This window comes from Carcharodon carcharias, chromosome 1 (genome assembly GCF_017639515.1).
Source record: "Carcharodon carcharias isolate sCarCar2 chromosome 1, sCarCar2.pri, whole genome shotgun sequence".
NCBI classification, from domain to species: domain Eukaryota; kingdom Metazoa; phylum Chordata; class Chondrichthyes; order Lamniformes; family Lamnidae; genus Carcharodon; species Carcharodon carcharias.
The window spans coordinates 69317384-69340447 of NC_054467.1; the positions used below are offsets into that span (position 1 = coordinate 69317384).

General features: G+C 41.3%; 1 protein-coding gene across 2 annotated transcripts in view; it reads right to left on the bottom strand.

Moving 5' to 3' along the window:
* Positions 1-23064, bottom strand: part of gatb (glutamyl-tRNA(Gln) amidotransferase, subunit B) — a 101158-nt gene that overhangs the window by 7293 nt on the left and 70801 nt on the right. Inside the window, exons 10-11 of one of the 2 annotated variants that reach the window (XM_041201922.1) lie at positions 18055-18188; positions 16640-17023 (exon numbers count right to left, since the gene is read on the bottom strand). In XM_041201922.1, coding sequence (XP_041057856.1) covers positions 16984-17023; positions 18055-18188 — 174 coding nt within the window. In that variant the 3' untranslated portion in view covers positions 16640-16983. Of the gene's footprint in view, positions 1-16639; positions 17024-18054; positions 18189-23064 lie in introns of those variants that run through there. The other variant, XM_041201914.1, reaches the window with a different exon arrangement.

Genomic DNA, 23064 nt, shown 5'->3' on the forward strand with positions numbered 1-23064 from the left:
GCATCAACAATTTCCTCACCTTTTTTCCAAACAATTAGGTCCAGAAGATTTGTCTATCATTAATCTCATCAGTTTTGCAACTTTAAAAAAGAATTATAATGATTTGAGTTGGTTCTTCCTACTTGTTCTTAGATTTCTTTGTGTCTGTGGTGCTTTATCCACCCAGATGCCACCCCAAAAAGATGCTATGGATAACTCTCCTCAATTCCCCCCAGACGCTTGTCACATTGTGAGCCAACCGGTTTCACTGAACTCCGTCTTTCACAGGAGGGTTTCCAATCTCCACTCACGAAGAACTCACTTTGGAATCTTCTCCCAAAGGACGCTTTCTCTCAGACACCTTCTACAAGGGTCCACCTCCAGGGTTTCAAATTCTCCTTCCAATGTTCCTCTCCCCGGATCACCACGTGCATTCAAACTTTGCCTTCCACACACTCTCTCTCAGATACTCAGCCATGCCAGTAGAACACCACTGCTTCACATGCCCATATTAATGAGTCACCAACCTTTGACTGTCTCCTCAAATCTTCTGGCTTCTTGCAAGCCTATTTTGCTTTAAGTCTGCATCCAACAGCTTTCTCCTTTTAAGCTTGGAGCTTTCCTCTGCTCCTCACACTTAACTTTATTTAACAGGACCTTTTCCAGATTCCTGTTCTTTTCCTTTGACTAGAAGTCTTCTCAGGAACCCCCTTCTGTTCTCTGGTGAATCTGCTTCCTGTCCAGCTTCTCCTAGCTCTTATTTCTAACTGAACTGAAAAGCTGTTGTTTCTCCCTGTGTCTTTGAGCTCCCTGTTGCTAGGCGAGAGCCCAGTTTTTTATCAAGAGACATAAAACCTCACTAAAAATTCAGGTATACACACAAACCCACGGACTTGTAGCCATCAGTGTAAAGTGAAACCAAAACTCAAGTTCCCTTAACACACAAATACAGAAACATAATTTAAACTTAAAGCTACAACATATCCTTAACACAAATACATATATAACTTACTTGAACTCTCTCTAGATCCAAACATTAGAAATTGAATTTTAAATGCAAGTTCAGTGGGAAAAAACACTGATATACATCCAGGGGCTGGCAAATGACACAGACTTAAAATAATTACAATTTAAATGGCAACTTGTGTTTACTGGATGAAGGTTGGTAAAGTAAAAGGATGAGTCATAAAACAGCAGGTGGGCTTACTTAGCTTACAGAACTGGAGACATGATGTCTGTAGCTATTCCAGTAAAATATATAAGTTATTCATGTGATTTCCCAGAATTAAGGGAAGCTTTGGAATTAAAAGGTAGTTACATAGGCATATCTACTTGAGAACAGGCCTGTGTGTCATATAACCATGGAGCTGGTGAAGCTTGTTGAGATTCTTTGTTTTGAGTTTATATCTGTGAATTCAGTTAGGGCATAGCCAGCAAGCAAGACTGATTAATGTTTGGAAAATCAGCTGACTGTGTCAACTTTGGGTCTTACGTTGCTTGTAGCTCCTTGGAAGTCAAGATATAAAGTCAGATCTACACCTGAAGTTGAATAAATGCTAGATACATCATCCATGATGAAGCCTGCAATTGGGAACTGGTATTCAGCATAAGATAATGTTGGTAATGAAAAACGACCGGAAGATTTGTAGAGAGCTACAGTAATCTTCTCAGTGAAAGGCAGTTAACTACGTTGCAGCTGGAGTTCTGGAAGTAATCAGCCTGACTGCAGTTTGAAACTACAGCAATGGGCTATTGGTAGCCAAGGGTGTTTTAAGTTACATGCAGAAGTTGCAGGGAGGCCCCTGCTTGCACTGTGAAATCCAGAGTCATGAGGCCAGTAAAGAAAAATGTGGAGGATCTCTTAGCCAAAAGCTAATGAAAGGACCTGCATGAAATCTTGTACCTTGGAGAATAGCTGGAACACTGAAGAGAAGTCAGAGTGAATTCGGGAGAGCTGTGATATATCTTTTGGGATTGGTTCCACGAAAGGCGAATGAATCTTCATTTTTAGGTGCATTCTACACCTGGCATGCTTTCTTGCACTCCTTATTGAAGGCAAATAGCATGTTGGCCTTGTTGGAAGGGTACTGGAGTAAAGGAATAAAATGAGGCTTGCTACAATTGTACAGGGATTTGGTGAGACCACATCTGGAATAGTGAGCACAGTTCTGGTCTCCATATTTAGGAAGGATAGACTCGCATTGGGGACAATACAGCAAGGGCTCACTAAATTGGTCCTTGGGACGAGGGGGTTGTCCTATGATGAGAGGCTGAGTAAATTGGGCCATACTCTCTAGAGTGAAGAAGAAAGAAAGATCTTATTGAAATATACACAAGTCTAAGGAATATGGGGAGCGGGCAGGAAAGTGGAGCTGAAGCCCAAGATCAGCCATGATCGTATTGAATGGTGCAGCAAGCTCGATACACCGTATGGACTAGTCCTGCTCCTATTTCTTGTGTTCTTGTATGTTCCTTGTTACTTCCTCAAAAAAATTCAACCAAGTTAGTCAGACACAATCTTTCCTTAACAAATGCATGTGATTGTCCTTGATTAACCCATGCTTTTCTAAATGGCAATTTACGCTGTCCCATCAAAGTTTTCCAATAACTTGCCAAGGTTAAGCAGAGTAGTCTGCAGTTACTTGGCCTTTCACTTCCTCCTTTTGTAAACGACAGTGCAACATTAGTAGTCCTCCTGTCCAATGGCACCACAGCTGTAGCTAGAGGGGATTTGTATAATGATAGCAAGAGCCGTCACAATTTTATTCCTTACTTCTCTTAGAAGCCCAGGATAGATTTCATCTGGGCCTGAAAATGTATCTACTTTCAAAGATGTTAACTCTAATATTACCTATGTTTACTCCATCAATATTTTACACTCCTCCTCCTTAACTACAGTGTCTGCAACTACAATATCTGCATCACGCCCTGTATTGTCTTGTTCTGTCCTGTTTGAAGCTACTCCGACCAGCTATTATATATAACGCTCGTCTCTCTTATGCCATCCTCACACATCCACTGCAGCTTGTCCGCAACCACTCTTGTGATGTCAGTCATCCAACTATGCCTAGGTCGACACCTCTTTCTGCTGCCCTCCACTTTGCCCTCCAGAAGAGATCTCCACAGCTTTCAGCTCTGATAAAATGACTGAAATACTTACATTTTCTTTTCAGGATATTTAAGAGTTTCTTTTGCTCTTGCAATTACAAGTACCTCTTCATTTGTCTTATGGTCTGTATAAGAAATTTTCTAAGCATGTGTCTTAGCATCTACATTTGAGGCCTCTATTTTCTTTCATAAATCTTTATTTATTGTCCAGGTTTCTGAGGCATATAGGAAAGTGGATAGAACGTTATGAATCTTATGAGTTTTTCTTTGTATCAAGCTTGAGTTTCTTGTTATTAACACATCCTTCACCTTCACAAAATTACTTCCGTCCTTCTTCTGACTTCAGGATCACATCTACCATCAATATTTGTTCCAAGTAGACAAACTTTTTCCAGTGGGATACCATCCACTTCAACCTTCACTCTGGTTTATTCTAATGTATTCCTTCTGACTACCATTGAATATGTGCACCAAAAAGACAAAAACAATCTTTACTTGATCTATGATACTTTGTAGGGCATCTTCTGATTCTGCAAATGTGTTGCGTAGTCAACGTACTGCAAGTTTATGTTCTTGCTTCAAACTTATACCCCTGGACCTACCTCTGACTTTCTGAATATTTGTTCTGTACACAGACTGAATAATTTTGGTGACAGTACACAGCCTTATCATACTCCTCTTTTCAATTGAAACATATCTGACTGTCTCTTCTAGCCTGATGCGTGCTATTTGGTCCCAATACAGGCTCTGTATAAAGTTCACATTTTTCCTGTTAATCTCAAATTTCAGCAACACGTCTATCATCTTTTGGTGATCGACATGATCAAACATTTTTTCATAGTCTATTAAGCATATGTAAATGTTCTTGCTTACTTCTAGATATTTATCAAAGATTGTTAAATATTCCCTCTCTTGTTCCTACTCCAGGTCTAAATCCAGACTGCGTTTTACCAATTTCTGCTTCAAATGCGTTATTATTTTTCTATTATGATTTTCAAGATCATTTTAATGAGATGACTGATTGAACTTATAGCTTCTTGGGTATCTCAACGCATGCCTCTAAAAATGAACAGCATCAATTCTTCAAATGTCTATGGTTAATTCACCACTTGGCAAGTTGTGATCACACTGGGCAACATTGCGATGCAGAAATGTAGAGAATATTTAGGAGCATGTTGTAAAAAACATACATTTTTATTGTCTGTTAAACTGTGGATTAAAATTACAATGGCTGCAGTTTGAAAGATATGTCTTTCATGAACTTACATGTCTTCTGGAACAGTGTAAGAGATATATACAATGTTGCTGTCGTGGAATGGAGTGTGCCATGAAAGACAGGATGGTGTCAGGGAGGAGGCCAGTCTAATGGTCTAAGTGCCTGGCAATATTTTAATTGGCTCCTAACCAGATAACCAGGGTTTGTGTGAGAGCAGTGCAGCAGAAAAAAGCTCCTAGCCTGAAAAAGAGAAATGACCTAAAACCTCTTCAGCCTGTGTAAGATTCCAATAATTCTACAATAATAGCTAGCTGTTTTTTTTTATCCTCATATCTCTATAACCTGCTCTCTCTCTCTGAAAAACCCTGTCAAAAAGAAAAGGCGAAAATCACTGTTAGAGACATGGAAAAGCAAGTGCTCAACCAGTGAACCAAAGACTCAAAGTGCTCGGAAGACCACCTTGTGTCATCAACAAAGAACTGAAAGGAACCCATCGAATCCTGTACTCCAGAATTGGTGCTATTGAACTGTTTTATCCCACCCTTAAAATCCATGTTTTTATATGTCTTGTGTCTTGTATGTGTGTGTATAGGGATTTAAGAAGGGGCAGAGTTTAGGTTATAGAGTTAGAAGTTAGCAGTTCATATTTCTTTCTTTTGCCACTGACTAAAGGCAATTTGTTCAATAAACAGTTATTTTTACTTATTAAGTTTACAAACCTGGTGCTCGTATTCTGTTAACCTAAATTAGACAATTCCGTGGTTTGATCAAACTTTTCACATTTGTCGCAGCTCAGGGAACAGTGGGGCTTGATATTGCAGCACACTATCCACAGTGAGTTGTGACAACGTCCTTACTGTAATGAAGTTACCTATAAAGAATATTAGTATATATCTCCAATCTGCATTAAAAGCTGTATCAGTCTAATCAGACATGTTACACTGATTTTATAATGGTGTCATTAGGTGCACTTTAAGTGATTGTGAGAGTCTGATGACGTGTTAGCATTCTGCAATCACATTTTCCATCTCTACATCAACAGGAGAAACCACCAGCACTGCAGAAGATGGCCGTTAAAACAATTTGTTTTTAAGTTTGTTTAACACGCACAATTTATTCTGATTTTCACCCAGCCTTTCCATATCATGTTGAAAACAAAGATCCTGACTTAGTAAATTATCACTTTCTGTGAAACAACCATTCTTCACTTCCAAAAAATTCAAACATTTTCTTATGTAAAACTACAAGGCAGAACAGAATAAGGGATGCAGCCTTCTTCATCAGTGAGGGCACAGCTTCCCCCTTACCAATGCTACTGTTGAGACTAACCAATAGGAGGTACATTTACAAAAGGATATTATCACGCTATGCCTCCAGTTTTTACTCAAAAGGTTGCTACATTTTGCCAAGTCAAGAAAAAACAGAATGCAGGACACAGTCAGAGTGGACTGTGGTTCACAGCCTGCCTGACCTTTGTCGGTGAATTTTCAGGGGTAAAATATTCACTGGCAATATTGTCCAATTTACACAATTTGCTCCTCATATTCCAATTCCTCCTACCCTCAATTATTCTGTCATTCACTTCTGTATCTTTTCAGTATCCCTTTCAATAGCATTAAAATCCATTTTGTACTGTGACTATCACACCTTTACAAAATACACTTAGTGCAGTCACACCAAAGCTTTATTTTGACTCAGTATTGGTCTTTTGTAACATCTCCAACACCTCCTTTGCTTTACTCACTGTCACCAATCACTGGAATTCGAAGTGCTAGGTCTCTCTTATTTTCCATATGGCAAAAAATTATACTTATGTAAGGTCCTTCCCGGATTTTTTGTCCCACGTGAAGCATCCTGCAATTGTTTGTCAAATTCATCTATCATGTGTCTGTACAATTCACAGGTAAATCCATATCCTCCCATAGCTTATCCTGATCAGTTTTGGAGTCAACCACCTTCAGGAGCTTTGTTTCAACTGCAAATGTAGCCACTGCACTTGTGATTCCTAGTTCCAGATTATTTTATAAAGATTAGGTACCAAAACAGTCTCTTGTGGGTCTGAACTGGTATCAGACAATCCCTGTACCACTACAGTGGGGTTCCATTGGTCAACTAATTCCATGTCCATCACATAATATTTCCACTGATCTCTGCTTTCTTTACTTTCAGTACTAGGTGATCTAAGTTAACTGTATCAAAAGTTTTCCTGAACTTCCAAGTGCACCACATCCACTACCTTACCCATCAAGCTCCTTTGTAATAGCCCCAAAGAAAACAGTATGTTACGATTTGGAATTACACACACAGTATATTTAAAATGGTTTTTGCAATTTTACCAAGAAAAACCTCCTTTGTGACACTAAGATTTCAGGTCCATCTGTTTCTATCCTGGTTTCTTGGGTATTTCTCCTAATTCTAATCCAATTTTCTCCAGAATTACAAATTCCATTGATAGCATCCCTTAAAGAAGTTATTTACAAAAAAAAGGATTAATTTAAAAACAATTTTTAAAAAATCCTACTGTCCTGTTGGTATTGAGGGGAATATTTTTATTTAAGAACACAATGCAAAAGAATAAAGGAACAAGGAAACTTGTTTCGTCCAAGTAATTCTTGATCGGCAGCAGAGGCTGAGGTGAGATTTAATTGACATGTACAAAATTATGAGGGGCCAAGATAGAGTGGATAGCTAGGGTATATTTCCCTTAGCAGAGGGGTCAATAACTCAGCAGGGGGGTGGGGGGTGGTGGTGGTACCGATTTAAAATACTTGGCAGAGGGATTAGAGGGCAGTTGGAGGAGAAATCTTTCACCCCGAGGGTGGTGGGGTGTGTAACACACTGAAAAGGTGATAGAGATTGAAACTTTCACTACATTATAAAAAATTATTTTAAGTCCTGTAAACTATAAGTCTCATAACCAGGTGCTGGAAAGTGGGATTAGGCTGGATCAGATTTTTTCAGCTGGCGCAGACACATTGAGCTGCATGACCTTCTTCTGTGCCAAAAGTTTTCTATGCTTCTTAATGATTGACATTGCTCAAATTTATAAAAATCCTAAGTGGTAACACTGCAAAAACTTTTTATTCTCTTAATTCACAATTTAAATACTCTTATGATCCTTGGCCAGGCCCCGGGTTGTGGGGGAGATCTGGTTAGGGACCAATAATTCTTTGTTTAAAGCAGACAAAGTTTAAGATCCATGACGCTTACAAAGTGAATAAAGCCACAAAGTTCCATGGGTTCTGAACAAACAAAAATAAACGTTACCATACAAGTTCAGAAAGATAAAACAATTTACAATATCTATCTTATACTCTAATATTCAGGGCAAGTACGAGGTACATGTGCTGTAAAGGGGAAATTGTGGTTGAACACACCACACTGCCGAATAAATACCAAATGCAACCAAAACAGATTCTACGGATTTCTCCACAACCTACACAGACACCGGTCACATTGTGAGCCAACCAATCTCACTGAAACGTCGTCCTTCTCACAAGGGTTTCCAATCTTAACCTACAAAGATCTCACCTCTGAATTCTCTCCAAACGTTGTTCCAACTCGACGGCTTCAACGACGGCCCACCTTGCAGGCTTTCAATCTAGCCTTCCGAAATTCCGTCCTCCAGATTTCCAAGTACACTCAAACATAAGCTCACAAGTACAATTTCAGTTTTTTGGCTGTGCCAAGCAGAACACGACTGCTCCAAGGGGTACCTTTACCCCAACAGCCCGCAGCAAGGAGTCACCAACCTTCGGCTGCCTTCTTGGATTTCTGGGCTTCTCCTCAGCACACTTCACTTGAAGTCTGCTAACTGCAGCCCTTTTCATGTTTTTTAACTTAAGGGAGGGTGACAGGGAGAGGTCCCTGTTGCCTACAACACTTGCTGGCTGGCTGAGTGACTTTTTATTCATTTATGGAATGTGGGCATTGCTGGTTAGGCAATGTAGGTGTAGGTACACCAACAGTGCTGTTAAGCAGAGAGTTCCAAGATTTTGACTTGGCGACAGTCAAGAAACGGCAATACATTTACAAGTCAGGACAGTGAGTGGCTTGGAGGGGATGGTGCTGCCATGCATCTGCTGCCCTTACCCTTCTAGATGGTAGCAGTCGTGGATTTGGAAGGTGCTGCCTAAGAAGCCTTGGTGAGTTTCCAAAGGGTACCTTGTAGATGGTACATATTGCTGCCACTGTTTGTCAGTGGTGGAGGGAGTGAATGTTTGTGGAAGGGATACCAATCAAGCAGGCTGCTTTGCCCTGGATGTGTCAAGCTTCTTGAGTGTTGTTGGAGCTGCCACTCCTGACTTGTGCCTTGTAGATGGTAGTCAGGCTTTGCGGAGTTAGGAGGTGAGTTACTCGCTGCAGGATTCCTAGCCTCTGATCTGCTCTTGTAGCCACAGTATTTATATGGCTAGTCCAGTTCAGTTTCTAGTCAATGGTAACCCCCAGGATGTTGATAGCGGGGATTCAGCGATGGTAAATCCATTGAATGTCAAGGGGCGATGGTTAGATTCTCTCCTGGAGATGGTCATTGCTTGGCACTTGTGTGGTGCAAATGTTACTTGCCACTTGTCAGCCCAAGTCTGAATATTGTCCAGGGCTTGCTGTATTTGGACATGGCCTGCTTCAGTATCTGAGGAGTCGTGCTGAATATTGTACAATCATCAGCGAACATCCCCACTTCTGACGTTATGATGGAAGGAAGGTCATTGATGAAGCAGCTGAAGATGGTTGGATCTAGGGCACTACCCTGAGAAACTCCTGCAGTGATGTCCTGGGATTGAGATGATTGACCTCCAACAACCACAACCATCTTCCTTTGTGCTACATATGACTCCAAACAGTGGAGAGTTGTCCACCTGATTCCCATTGACTCCAGTATTGCTAAAGCTCCTTGATACCACACTCGGTCAAATGCTACCTTGATGTCAAGGGCAGTCACTCTCACCTCATCTCTGGAGATCAGCTCTTTTGTCCATGTTTGAACCAAGGCTGTAATGAGGTCAGAGGCTTGGTGGAATCCAAACTGAGCATCAGTGAGCAGGTTATTGGTATGCAAGTGCCACTTGACAGCACTGTTGCTGACCCTTTCTATCACTTTACTAATGATTGAGAATAGACTGGTGGGGCAGTAACTGGCTGGGTTTGATTTGCCCTGCTTTGTATACAGGACATACCCGGGCAATTTTCCACATTGCTGGGTAGATACCAGTGTTGTAGCTGTACTGAAACAGCCTGGCAAGGGGCATGGCAAGTTCTGGAGCACAAGTCTTCAGTACTATTGCTGGAATATTGTCAGGGCTCATAGTCTTTGCAGTATCCAGTGCCGTCAGCCGTTTCTTGATATCATGTGGAATGAATTGAACTGGCTGAAGACTGGCACCTGTGATGCTGGGGAGCTCCAGAGAAGGCCGAGATGGATCATCCACTCGGCACTCCTGGCTGAAGATTCTTGTGAATGCTTCAGCCTGATCTTTTGCACTTATGTGCTGGGATCCTCCATCATTGAGGATGGGGATATTTGTGGAGCCTCCTCCTCCAGTGAGTTGTTTAATTGTCCACCACCATTCACAACTGAATGTGGCAGGACTGTGCAGCTTAGATCTGCTTCGTTGGTAGTGGAATCTCTTAGCTCTGTCTATCACTTGCTGCTTATGCTGTTTGGCATGCAAGTATTCTTGTGCTGTAGCTTCACCAAGTTGACACCTCATTTTTAGGTATGGCTGGTGCTGCTCCTGCACTCTCTATTGAATCAGGGTTGATCCCCTGGCTTGGTGGGAATGGTAGAGTACGAGGTATGCCGGGCCATGAGTTTACAAATTGTGGTTGAGTACAATTCTGCTGCCCCTAATGGCCCACAACGTCTCATGGATGCCCAGTGTTGAATTGCTAGATCTATTCGAAATCTATCCCATTTAGCATGGTGGTAGTGCCACACAACACAATGAAGGGTACCTTCAACGTGAAGATGGGACTTCGTCTCCACAAGGACTATCCTCCTGATACTGTCATGGACAGATGCATCTCTGGCAGGCAAGCTGGTGAGGATGAGGTCAGGTATATTTCTCCCTCTTGTTGGTTCCCTCACCACCTGCCGTAGGCCCAGCCCAACAACTATATCATTTAGGACTCAGCCAGCTCAGTTTATGGTGGTGCTACCGAGCCACTCTTGGTGATGGACATTGAAGTCCCCCACCCAGAGTGCTCTCTGTGCCCTTGCCACCCTCAGTCCTTCCTCTAAGTGGTGTTCAACATGGAGGAATACTGAATCATCAGCAAGGGGGGGGGGGGGGTCACAATAAGTGGTAATCAGCAGGAGGTTTCCTTGTCCATGTTTGACCTGATGCCATGAGACTTCATGGGGGCTGGAGTCGATGTTGAGGACTGCCAGGGCAACTCTCTCCCGACTGTATACCACAGTGCTGCCACCTCTGCTGGTGGTTGGTGATGGTGGCGTCTGGTACATGATCTGTAAGGTATGTGAATATGACTATGTCAGGCTTTTGCTTTACAACTCTGACAGCTCTCCCAATTTAGGCACAAGCTCCAGATGTTACGATCATACGACCAAGGAGCTGGAGTAGGCCATTCAGCCCTTTGAGCATGCTCCGCCATTTAATAAGGTCAAGGCTGATCTGATAGTAATCTCAGATCTGCATCCTGTCTACCCCCGATAACTATCACCCTCTTGCTCATCAAGAATTTATCCATCCCCGTCTTAAAAATATTCAAAGACTGCTTCCACCACCTTTTCAGGAAGAGAGTTCCAAAGACAACCCTCAGAGAAAAAATTTCGCCTCATCTCTGTTTTAAATGGGTGGCCCCTTATACTTAAACAATGCCCCCTAGTTCTAGATTCCCCAAGAAGAGGAAACATCCTCTTCACATCCACCCTGTCAAGACCCCTCAGGATCTCATATGTTTCAATCAAGTCACCTCTTACTCTTCTAAACTCCAGCGGATACAAGCCTAGCCTGTCCAACCTTTCCTCATAAAACACCCCGCTCATTCCAGGTACTAGTCTGGTAAACCTTCTCTGAACTGCTTCCAAAGCATTTACATTCTTCCTTAAATAAGGCGACCAATTCTGCACACAGTACTCCAGATCTGATCTCACTAGTGCTCTGTATAACTGAAACATAACTTACCTACTTTTGTATTCAATTCCCCTCGCAACAAATGATAACATTTTATTAGCTTTCCTAATTACCTGCTGTACCTGCATACTAACCTTCTGCGATTCATGTACTAAAACACCTAGGCCCCTCTGTATCTCAGAGCTCTGCAATTTCTCACCATTTAGATAATATGCCTCTTTTATTCTTCCTGCCAAAATGGACAATTTCACATCTTCCCACATTATACTCCATTTGCCAGATTTTGCCCATTCACTTAACCTATCTTTTTGTAGCCTCCTTATGTCTTCTTCATAAATTACCTTCCTATCCTTGTGTCATCAGCAAATTTGGCAACCATCCCTTTATCCAAGTCATTTATATAAATTGTAAACTGTTGGTAAACAGTTGAGGTCCCAGCACTGATCCCTGTGGCACACTACTCGTTACATCTTGCTAACCTGAAACAAGCCCATTTATGCCTACTCTCTGCTTCCTGTTAGCTAATCAATCTTCTATCCATGCCAATATGTTGCCCCCTACACCATGACTCTTCATTTTCTGCAATAACTTTTGATGTGGCATTTTATTAAATGCCTTCTGGAAATCTAAGTACAGTACATCCACCGGTTCCCCTTTATCCACAGCACGTTACTTTCTCAAAGAACTCCAATAAGTTCACAAAACCATGCTGACTCTGCCTGATTGCCTTGAACTTATCCAAGTGCCCTTTAATATCTCTTCATGTTATGATGTGCCAAGTGCTCATCCAGGTACTTTTTAAAGGATGTGAGGCAACCTGCCTCCACCACCCTCCCAGGCAGTGCATTCCAGACCGCCACCACCCTCTGGATAAAAAAGATCTCTGAAGGCAAAGGGGCACGTTAGTGGGGTGGTGAAAAAGGCATAAAGGACCCTTGCCTTTATCAATCAAGGCATAGATTACAAAAGTAGGGAGGTCATGTTGGAACTGTATAGAACCTTGGTGAGGCCGCAGCTGGAGTACTGTGTGCAGTTCTGGTTGCCACCTTATAGGAAGGATGTGATTGCACTGGAGGGAGTGCTGAGGAGATTCACCAAGATGTTGCCTGGGATGAAACATTTAAGTTATGAAGAGAGGTTGGATAGACTTGGGTTGTTTTCATTGGAGCAGAGAAGGCTGAGGGGTGACCTGATCGAGGTGTACAAGATGAGGGGCATGGACAAGGTGGATAGGGAGCAGCTGTTCCCCTTAGTTGAAGGGTCAGTCACGAGGGGACATAAGTTCAAGGTGAGGGGCAGGAGGTTTAGGGGGGATGTGAGGAAAAACATTTTTACCCAGAGGGTGGTGATGGTCTGGAATGCACTGCCTGGGAGGGTGGTGGAGGCAGGTTGCCTCACATACTTTAAAAAGTACCTGGATGAGCACTTGGCACGTCATAACATTCAAGGCTATGAGCCAAGTGCTGGTAAATGGGATTAGGTAGGTAGGTCAGGTGTTTCTCACGTGTCGGTACAGACTCAATGGGACGAAGGGCCTCTTCTGCACTGTGAGATTCTGTAATAATAGCTTCTAACATTTTCCCTATGACAGATGTTAAGCTAACTGGCCTGTAGTTTTACCACTTTCTGTCCCCCTCTCTTTTTGAATCTTCCAATCTAATGGAACCTTTCCCAAATCTAGGGAGTTTCGAAAAATTAAAACCAATGCATCAACTCTCTCTTCTTTTAAGACCCTAGGATGAAGTCCATCAGGACCCTGGGCCCTTGTCAGCCTGCAGCTCCAACATTTTACTCATTACCACTTCTCTGGTAACTGTAATTTTCCTGAGTGCCTCGGTTAATGTCGGATGGCCCGTCCGTTTTCATTCCTTTTTATTGACTTTTTACATTTACTGTAGGTCTGGCATCACATGTAGGTGAGGAAGGCAGATTTCCTTCAAGGATATTAGTGAACCAGGTAGGTTTTTATGACAATCGTTTCAGATTTTTATTGAATTCAAATTCCATCATCTGCTGTGGCAGGATTTGAACTTGAGTCTCCAGAGCAGGTCTCTGGATTACCAGTCCAGTGACAATACCACTACGCCACCACCTCCCCTGGCTATTCAAGAGTTGCTATTCACTGACCCTTGAACTGATCTGGTGACTTATCACAACACTCCAAGAGGCAGGTAGAAACGTAACAAGCAATGACACAGCCTTTACCTTAAATGTTACAACTTCCACAGATTACAAGCTTACATAACACACAGACATAGAATCAATGGATTTCATAACAATACCATCAAGACAATTCAAAAATCCAAATATGCTACTCAAAAGGAACTAAACAATAACACTGGACTCTGCAAAAAAGGCAAACTCCCATCGGCATTCATTATGTAGAAATTCAACTTAATACAGACAAACCCTGCTCAACTCTTGTAGGCCAAAGACTTAAATATATAACCATCTGGATGAAAGGTTCCATCACTGCCACTACCAGACAGTATCTACAAGTACTTTTTCGTTGTAATACTGTAAATATTAAAATAATTTGTGCCAGTGTACAGAAATATACAATGGAAAAAGAAACTCTCTCATCTAGCAACAGATTTTAGTTATAAAATAGAACTGATACAAACTTAATTGGAGCTGTACTGAAACTTCATTTACCTGAAACTATTCACGAGACTTTGATTCAGTATCAGTTAAATTAACACCACTAGTTTCCTCAGTGTATGCCGCTGACTCTGATTTCTAATGTACAAACCCCACATCCGGTTTCCTCCACATGTAATCCAGAATAAAATTTAAACAATTATATGAAACACAAATTAAGAAGCACTCAGTGTATATGTACAACACCATTTATAAAAGTAGATAAAGAAAGCAAAGGCTCAGAAAAGTGCAGCGAATACGTTGGCATTGTTGGTTTCTCAAGTTGTGAAATAGAAATATACATTGTGAAGTAACGCATTACTATCTATGAATGCATTCTGAATTACCTGTAATTTAGCAATATGATTTGTGTTGATATATTGTAAGTAAACTAATTTAAATCAGTACTGAGATGATATTATCAAGTAGGTTCATGTGCTAGTCTGCTTAACCCAATCTATATGAAAGTTAAAATACCCCATTAAAACCACATTGCCTTTGCTATGTTTGTCTAAACTCAGCATTTATGCAAGCTACCACTTCACAACAGTTACCAGGGGGCCTATACACAACCCCCTCAACAGTCTTAAATCATTTTCCCAATGTAATTGTAAAAATCTTTTGTGTTGTTTTTGATATCAAACTTCTTTTCATACTTTCTTTTTTCACTCTTACTGAAACATGAGACTATAAAATTAAGTAACAGAAAAGGAATTAAGACCTTAGTGGGAGTTGTATATAGGCCTGTTAGCCGTTGAGTGAGTTTGCATAAACAGAGAGATTAGACAAGCATGTAGCAAAGGTAGAGTTGGTTTAACAGTGGATTATAACTTTTACATAGATTAGGATAAGTAGACTAGTGCATCAGAAAGGTAGTGGATTTCTTGAGTGTATCCAGGATAGTTTTCTGCAACAGTATGTCCTAGAACCAGTAGGGGGCATGCTACAATAAAAATAAAATACTGCAGGTGCTGAAAATCTGAAATAAAAACAGAAAATGCTGAAAAAACTCAGGCCTCGCAGCATCTGTACAGAGAGAAACAAACAGAGTTTTTGAGTCTGTATGACCCTTCTCCAGAGCTAAAAAGTAGAAATGTGATGGATTTTATACTGTTTAAGAAGGATGGAGAGGTGAAGCAAAATAGAAAGTCAGGGATAGATGGGAGCCAGGAAATTGCTAGAGTCTATAATTAATGATAGTGTGGCCAAACACTGCTTGCAGCTGATCACAGATTACCAGCATGGATTTGTAAAAGGCATGTCATACCTGGTGAATTGGATTGAATTTTCGAATACGTGACTAAACTAGTGAACAAGAGAATGTCTGTGGAAGGCATTCCAGAAGGCATTTGATAAAACCCCACATAAGAGACTGTTAGCTTAAGTTGAGGCTCATGGAAGTAAAGGCAAATTATTGACCTGGTTGGGTAATAGGCTGAGCTGCAAGAATCAGAGGGTAGGGAAAATAGGCAGGTATACTAATTGGCAGGACGAGACTTACGTTCCACTAGGGTCTCTGTCGGGGCCTCAGTTAATCACTATATTCATTAATGACTTATGATGGGCTAGAAAGCTGCATATCCAACTTTGCTGATAGCACAAAGACAGACCCCATCGTAAAAGCAGGTGTGGCTGGAAGTGTGAAACTACAAAATAATATTGATAAGTTAAGTGAATGGATAAAACTGTGGCAAATAGTTTTCAATTAGCTAAATGTGGACCAAAAAAAATAGAACAGGGTACTTTGTAAATTATGAAAAACTAAACAATGGCAGCCCAGAGAGACTTGGGGGCCCAAGTACAGAGCTGATTGAAATGAACAGGCACAGAAAATAATGAAGGTAGTTAATGGACTGCTAGCCTCTATATCTAGAGAACTAGAATACAAGGAGGAAGAACCCATGCTTCAGCCAAACAAATCTCTGGTTAGACTACATCTGAGCATTTCTTTACTCTGTACTCTGAGCAGTTCTGGACTCTACATCTTAAGTAGGGTATGTTGCCTTTGGAAGGAGTGCAGCGTAGATTTACTAGAATGATATCCGGACTCTCAATTTTTAAGCTATGATGAATAATTAAACAAACTAGGATTGTATTTCCTGGAATTTAGAAGGTCAGGGGGTGATTTGGTCAAAGTTTTCAAGTTATTAAGGGGAATAGTTTGGGTAAGTAGGGAGAAATATTTCCACTGGTTGGGAACCTAGAACTAGGGGCATAGCCTAATGATTAGAGCCAGACCTTTCAGGAGTTAAATTCGGAAACACCTCTTCATGCAAAGAGTGAAAGAAGTCTGCAACTTTATTTTTGCAAACAATAACTGATCCTAGATCAATTGGTAAATTCAAAACTAAGGTTGAGTTTTTTTGTTAACCAAGGGATACAGGGCAAAGATAGACATATAGTATGGAGTTATATCACAGATTATCCATGATAACTTAGGAACAGGCTCAAGGGGCTACATGGCCTACTCCTGTTCTTATTAATACAGATTTTACAAATATCAGTTCTGTGTTTACATAGGAGTCTAGGTTTGTAATAGGTTACTCACATTAGCTCCGTAATTTGAAACATTTTCAATATTTTACTTCATTTCAGTTAATGCCATCTCCCATCCAGATTATACTATAACCCTTTATAGTGGAGAGACCAAATGCAGGCTGGATGACCGTTTTGCAGAACACCACCATTGACTCCACAACTATGACCCCAAGCTGCCAATCACCTCATTTTAATTCTCTACCTTGCTCCCACTCTGATCTATCTGTCCTCAGCCTCCTGCAAAGTTCCACTGAAGCTCAACGTAAGCTCAAGGAACAGCACCTCATCTTTCAATTGGGCACTTTACAGCCCTCAGGACTGAACACTGAGCTCAGCAACTTCAGGTTGCAATCTCTGCCCACATTTTGTTTCTTTTTCCTTTGTTGGTTTTTCTATTTTTTGTGTTCAGACAGCAGCTGTTCCATAAGTATACCATGACGAAAACCTGTAAGTGGAAATAATTATAAAGAGAACAACACATTTTTACATTACCAATACTGGCTTTTCAGAGGTGTAGCTTTTCTAAAAAAAAATTCAGAATATAGGTAAATTTAACAGCTCTCAGTTTTATTGCATAATTTAACCATTTTTCAAATTCTAAATTACCTTTGCAACAAGTTAACTAAGATACAGTTGTTAGTAAAATACTGCTGGTTAAAAACAACTTTATCTGTACTGATTTACTGTACTTTTTGTCTAATGAAGTGCAGAAATAAATATCAAAAGCTGCTTTGGTATCTTAGCTAGATCCTTTCCTACTTCCAAGCTCCAATGGCTCATGTCCCAGCTTGACAATTTCAAAATTTGCATCCTGATTTACTAACACCTCATGACATCACCCACTCTACCTTAATCTCTTCCAGCTTTGTCTCCTTTTTATGCACCCTCTTCTCCTTTACTACTGAATCCTCATTCCTTCTGTGCCACCACTGGTACCGGCTTGTTGAACCATTCTACTCCTGCTCTCTCTGACTCTCCATCCAGTTTACAATCCCTTCCTAATCTGCTTTCTAAAACCTTCTCAAAACCCTGCTTGTTCAGCCTGCCTTTGATTCACATTCTAGCCTCTCCGTTTTCATAATTCCCCATGTTTAACATCCATTGTATCCTTTTCTTATCGCAAAGGATTTCGAGACAGTTTCCTGTACATATACCTATTCTTAATACAATGTTATTCAAGTATACTGTTTTGGGAATTGTTCACAAACAGTTACTTACATGCACTGCAAACAAAATATGATCACATCATTTAACCACTGCTGTGTAATTCAAAGGGCAGTAGGGTATAGATAATGTTTCCAGCCCAGCCAGAGTGCAAATTTCGGAATTAAAGACTAGTAAGTTTTAAAACATTCCATAGTAGTTACATTAGCAGAAGTGTCGAATGCCACCTTCCTAACAGTAATATGGTAAGTACTATAAAAACTGAGTTGCCGATCTGTTGTAAATTGTTTATAGGAAATTATATCTTCTCACCTTTGGTTTACTCTGAGATTATTCTGCTTCAGTAGTGCCAGGAAATCATTAATTATCCAACCAATCACCTTCTTTGGATTGACCTGGGTCTGTTCCACAACAGTTTCAAAAAATTGCACAAGTCCATCTTCATTCTGTGAAAAAAAGTCGAAAAACTAGAAAGCTTCACAAAATATTCTTTCATTTTAATTTTTTTCTTCAAAATTCTCCCCTAACCTTACCGTGTCAAAGATCATGAGGAAAACACATGCAGAAAATTTGGTGCAGGAAATACTGGCAGTTGCTCTATTACTATCAGGTACTCCAACTAGATTCAATGCTAGGATGTTAGCCTAGATCAGTTATAGGCTTCCTTGCTATTCTAACCAAATCAGCCAACTCACCACTGATCAGGTATTAAATCTATATGGCTAAGTTCGAGCAACCGAACCACTTGAAAGAATCTCATTTCTGAGGTTTTTAAAAAATAGCATCCTTCAGAAATCAGCTTCACTTAAAAACCTCAAAGATGAAAATATTTGATAGTTTTGTAACAAAAATGCAGCAGCTCCAATTGATGCAACACAATTTTATTAAATGCAACAAAAGGACAGTGCAGCTTTCTAGAGAAAATCACACATCAATTCAACACTTTTACATTATATCACTACTTTAATGGGATCTTCACATCCAGTAATTATTTGCACTGAAACGATGAAGCTTTACACTATCCTCACTATGCTACTCATTCCTTGCTCACAATGGAAAAATATCTAAATGTTATCATTAATTGCAAGGTAACTAAAAGATATTCTATCAAAATATTTATAATTTATTTTTGTTACAAGCCAGTGCATCATTTCCCCCATGTCTCCTTTAACTGAGTACTGGCCAGCTGAGACAACAGCTTTCTCTAAAATGTTTTTGGGGTGAAAGGGATCAAAGAGTATGGGGAGAAAGCGGGAGCAGGCTATTGAGTTGGATGATCAGCCATGATCATAATGAATGGCGGAGCAGGCTCGAAGGGCCAAATGGCCTACTCCTGCTCCTAGTTTCTATGTTTACAAATCCTGACAAGAGTTACTGCAGACTAAGATAGTTAAAGTAGACTTTCTAACATCAGTATTAGGGCATGGTCTTCAATTTCGAAAGACAGCAGAAGTATTAAAAATTCTTTAAATATATCAAAAGATATGCTATTATTTCTTCACAACTTTACTATCAAGCTGCAAACTTGCAATTACAAGTGCTTCTAATGCTAATACAGTACAGGCAGATTGTCTTTGCTTGCAAGAAAATAAAAGCTTATGGTGTAGGGGTAACATATTGGCATGGATAGTAGATTAACTAGCTAACAGGAAACAGGGAGTAGACATAAATGGGTCATTTTCTGGTTGGCAAAATGTAACAAGTGGTGTGCCACAGGGATCAGCAAATAATAAGAAAAGCTAACAGAATGTTATTGTTTATTATGAGGGGAATTGGATGCACAAGTAGGGACGCTATGCCCTATACAGGGCACTGGTGAGACCACATCTGCAATACTGTGTGGAGTATTGGTCTCTGTATTTAAGGAAGGATGTATATGCACTGGAAGCAGTTCAGAGAAGGTTTACTAGGTTAATACCTGGGATAAGCTGGTTGAATTATGAGGAAAGGTTGGACAACTAGACTTGTATCTGCTGGAGTTTATAAGAGCAAGGGGCGACCTGATTGAAACAAGATCCCTTGGCGTCTTGACAGGGTGGATGTGGAAAGGATATTTCCTCTTCTGGGAGAGTCTAGAACTAGGGGTCACTGTTTTAAAATAAGGAGTTGCCCATTTAAGACAGAGATGAGGAGAAATTTTTTCTGAGGGTCGCGAGTCTTTGGAACTCTCTTCCTGAAAAGATGGTGGATGCAGACTCTTTTAATATTTTTAAGGCAGAGGCGGATAAATTCTTGATAAGCAAGGGGGTGATAGGTTATTTGGGGTAGGCAGGAATGTGAGAAAGGCTTGCTATGCTTAGGGTAAATAACACCTGGTCTGGATGGTTTACACCCAGGTTGCTAAAAGAAATGAGGGTGGAGATAGCAGAAAGGTTTGCCTTAATCTAGAAATCTTCCCTAGATTGGTGGGGGTGTGTGTGTGTGTGTGGAACCAGAGGATTGGTGAGTGGTAAATGACACCCTTATTCAATAAGGGTTGTATGGATAGTCCTAGCTACAAGATTAAGTTAGCTTAATCAGTGGCAGGTTAAGGTTTTCTGAATGCACAACTAGGGAAAATATCAATAGGCACTTGAGAGAGGTGCTGAGTTAATTACAGGGAGCTAGCAAAGATTTGTAAAAGGCAAATCATGCTTGACTAATCGAATTGAATTTTTTGATGAAGTAACTGAGAAAGTTGATTAAGGGGATGCAGCAGCTGCTGTTTATATGGATTTTAAATGTTTGACAAGGTATCAAGGCTGATTAACAATTGGCCCTCCTAACCCATAAAACTGGATTAAAAAATTGGCTTAAGGGCAGAAAGTAGCGAGTCTGGTCTATGGTTGTCTTTCTGGACCAGAGGATGTAGATGGTGGCGTTCCCCAGGGCTAGGATCTTCAGGTCGGTGTGCGGGGGTGGGCCCCGCTGGCCGGCGCATAAAATCACGTGCGGTGACATCAGCCATATGTCCCGATGTCACCACGCGTCATTCCAATCCTCAGTTCGGCAGGCATGCAGTTGACTCCGCTGCGTGCCTGCCGAACTGTCAAAGGCCTATTAAGGCTATTTAAAAACTGATTAACTGAGCTGCCTGTCCAACATGAAGGTTGGCAGGCAGACGAAGAGCCCAGGCGACCTTCACATTTATTATGAAACCTCATCCACAGGCGGGATGAGGTTTCATGAAGTGTTATTAAATTGAAAGAAAGTTTTTGAAGTTCATTGTCACATGAGGGGTCATGTCTTAAAGTTTTTTTTTCTTTATTAAAATTTTTAGAATTCAAACTAATCTCCCCAAGGCAGCTCTGTGCTTCAGGGAGGCTTCTGCACTCATCTGGGCGCGTGCGCGAAAGAGTGCAGGCCCTGACTGAGCCTACTCCCCCCCGCCTGCACAGGGAGCACACAGTGCTTCCAGGTGTGCGTCACACTGGGCGGGCCTTAATTGACCTGCCCATGTAAAATAGCGGCACGCAGCCGATTGCAGGCTGTGATCGGCTGTGCGCCTGCCCATGCCCACTCCTCCCAATCCCACCCTCGCCCAAAGGGGGACAAAATTTTCCTCCAAGGGTTAGCGCTAGGACCATTGCTTTTATTGCTATATATAAATGACTTGGATCTTGGAAAAATATCGAGTAAAATTTCAAAATTTACAGACGATACCAAACTTGGAGGAGTGGCACACAGTGAGGATGATATGAATTGCCTGCAACTGGACATAGATAGACTAGCAGAATGGGCAGATGGAATTTAACGCAGAGAAATGTAAGGTGATGCGTTATGGCAGAAGCAGGAAGGAGAGGCAACATGGGTTTAATGGCGCAACTTTAAAGAGTGCACTGGAACCTGGGGGTGCATGTGCATCGATCTTTGAAGGTGGCAGTGTGGTTAGCAAAGCACATGGGATTTTGAAGTTCATAAATAAAGGCACTGAGTACAAAAGCAGGAAAGTTATGCTGAACCTTTATAAAGCTTTGTTAGTCCCCAAATAGAGTATTCCATCCAGTCGGATATGATTTGGCCAAAGTGGACTGGGAGCAGCTACTTTCAGGTAAATCCGTGACAGAGCAGTGGGACTCATTCAAAAAGGAAATAGGGAGAGTACAGGGCCAACATATTCCAGTAAAGACAAAGGGTGGGACAAACAAATCCAGGGAACCCTGTATGTTGAGGGATATACAGGATTGGATAAAGATAAAAAGGGAGGCTTATGGCGGATACCAAAGGCTCAAAATAGCACAAGCCCTAGAGGAGTATAGAATGCGTAGGGGGGGGAACTTAAAAAGGAAATTAGGAGAGCAAAAAGGGGGCATGAAAAAACATTGGCGGGTAAAATAAAGGAAAATCCAAAGTTATTTTACGAGTACATTAAGAGTAAGAGGATAACTAGGGAAAGAGTAGGGCCCATTAAGGACCATAGTGGTAATTTATGTGTGGAGCCAGAAGACGTAAGTAGGGTTCTAAATGAATACTTTGTGTCGGTGTTCACAAGTGAGAGGGACGCCTTGGGTATGGAAATCAGGCAGAAGGATGGTGATATAATTAAAGAAATTAGCATAGAAAGGGAGGAAGTTCTAAGTGGTCTGGCAGGCTTAAGATTAGATAAATCTCCAGGCCCGGATGAAATGTATCCCAGGCTGTTGAGTGAGGCAAGGGAGGAGATAGCAGGGGCACTGGCAATAATTTTCAATACCTCACTGGCCACAGGAGAGGTGCCAGAGGATTGGAGGACAGCCAATGAGGTACTGTTATTCAAGAAGGCAGGAAGGGATAAACCAGGGAACTACAGGCCAGTCAGTCTAACCTCAATGGTGGGGAAACTACTGGACGCAATTCTGAGGGACAGAATTAATCTACACTTGGAGAGGCGGGGATTAATCAAGAAACAGTCAGCATGCTTTTGTTAAGGGGAGGTCATGTCTGACGAATTTGACTGAATTTTTCAAAGAGGTTACCAGGTGTGTAGATGAGGACAATGCATTTGACATAGTCTACTTGGACTTCAGCAAGGCTTTTGATAAGGTCCCGCATGGGAGACTGATAACGAAGGTAAGAGCCCATGGGATCCAAGGCAACTTGGCAAATTGGATCCAGAATTGGCTGAGTGGCAGGAAGCGGAGGGTGATGGTCGAGGGGTGTTTTTGTGATTGGATGCCTGTGTCCAGTGGGGGGGGGTTCCACAGGGATCGGTGTTGGGTCCCTTGCTGTTTGTGATATATATAAATGATTTAGACTTGAATGTGGGGAGGGTTGATCAGTAAGTTCGTGGATGACACGAAAATTGGCGGGGTGGTAAATAGTGAGGATGGTAGCCTTAGATTACAGGAGGATATAAACCCGCTG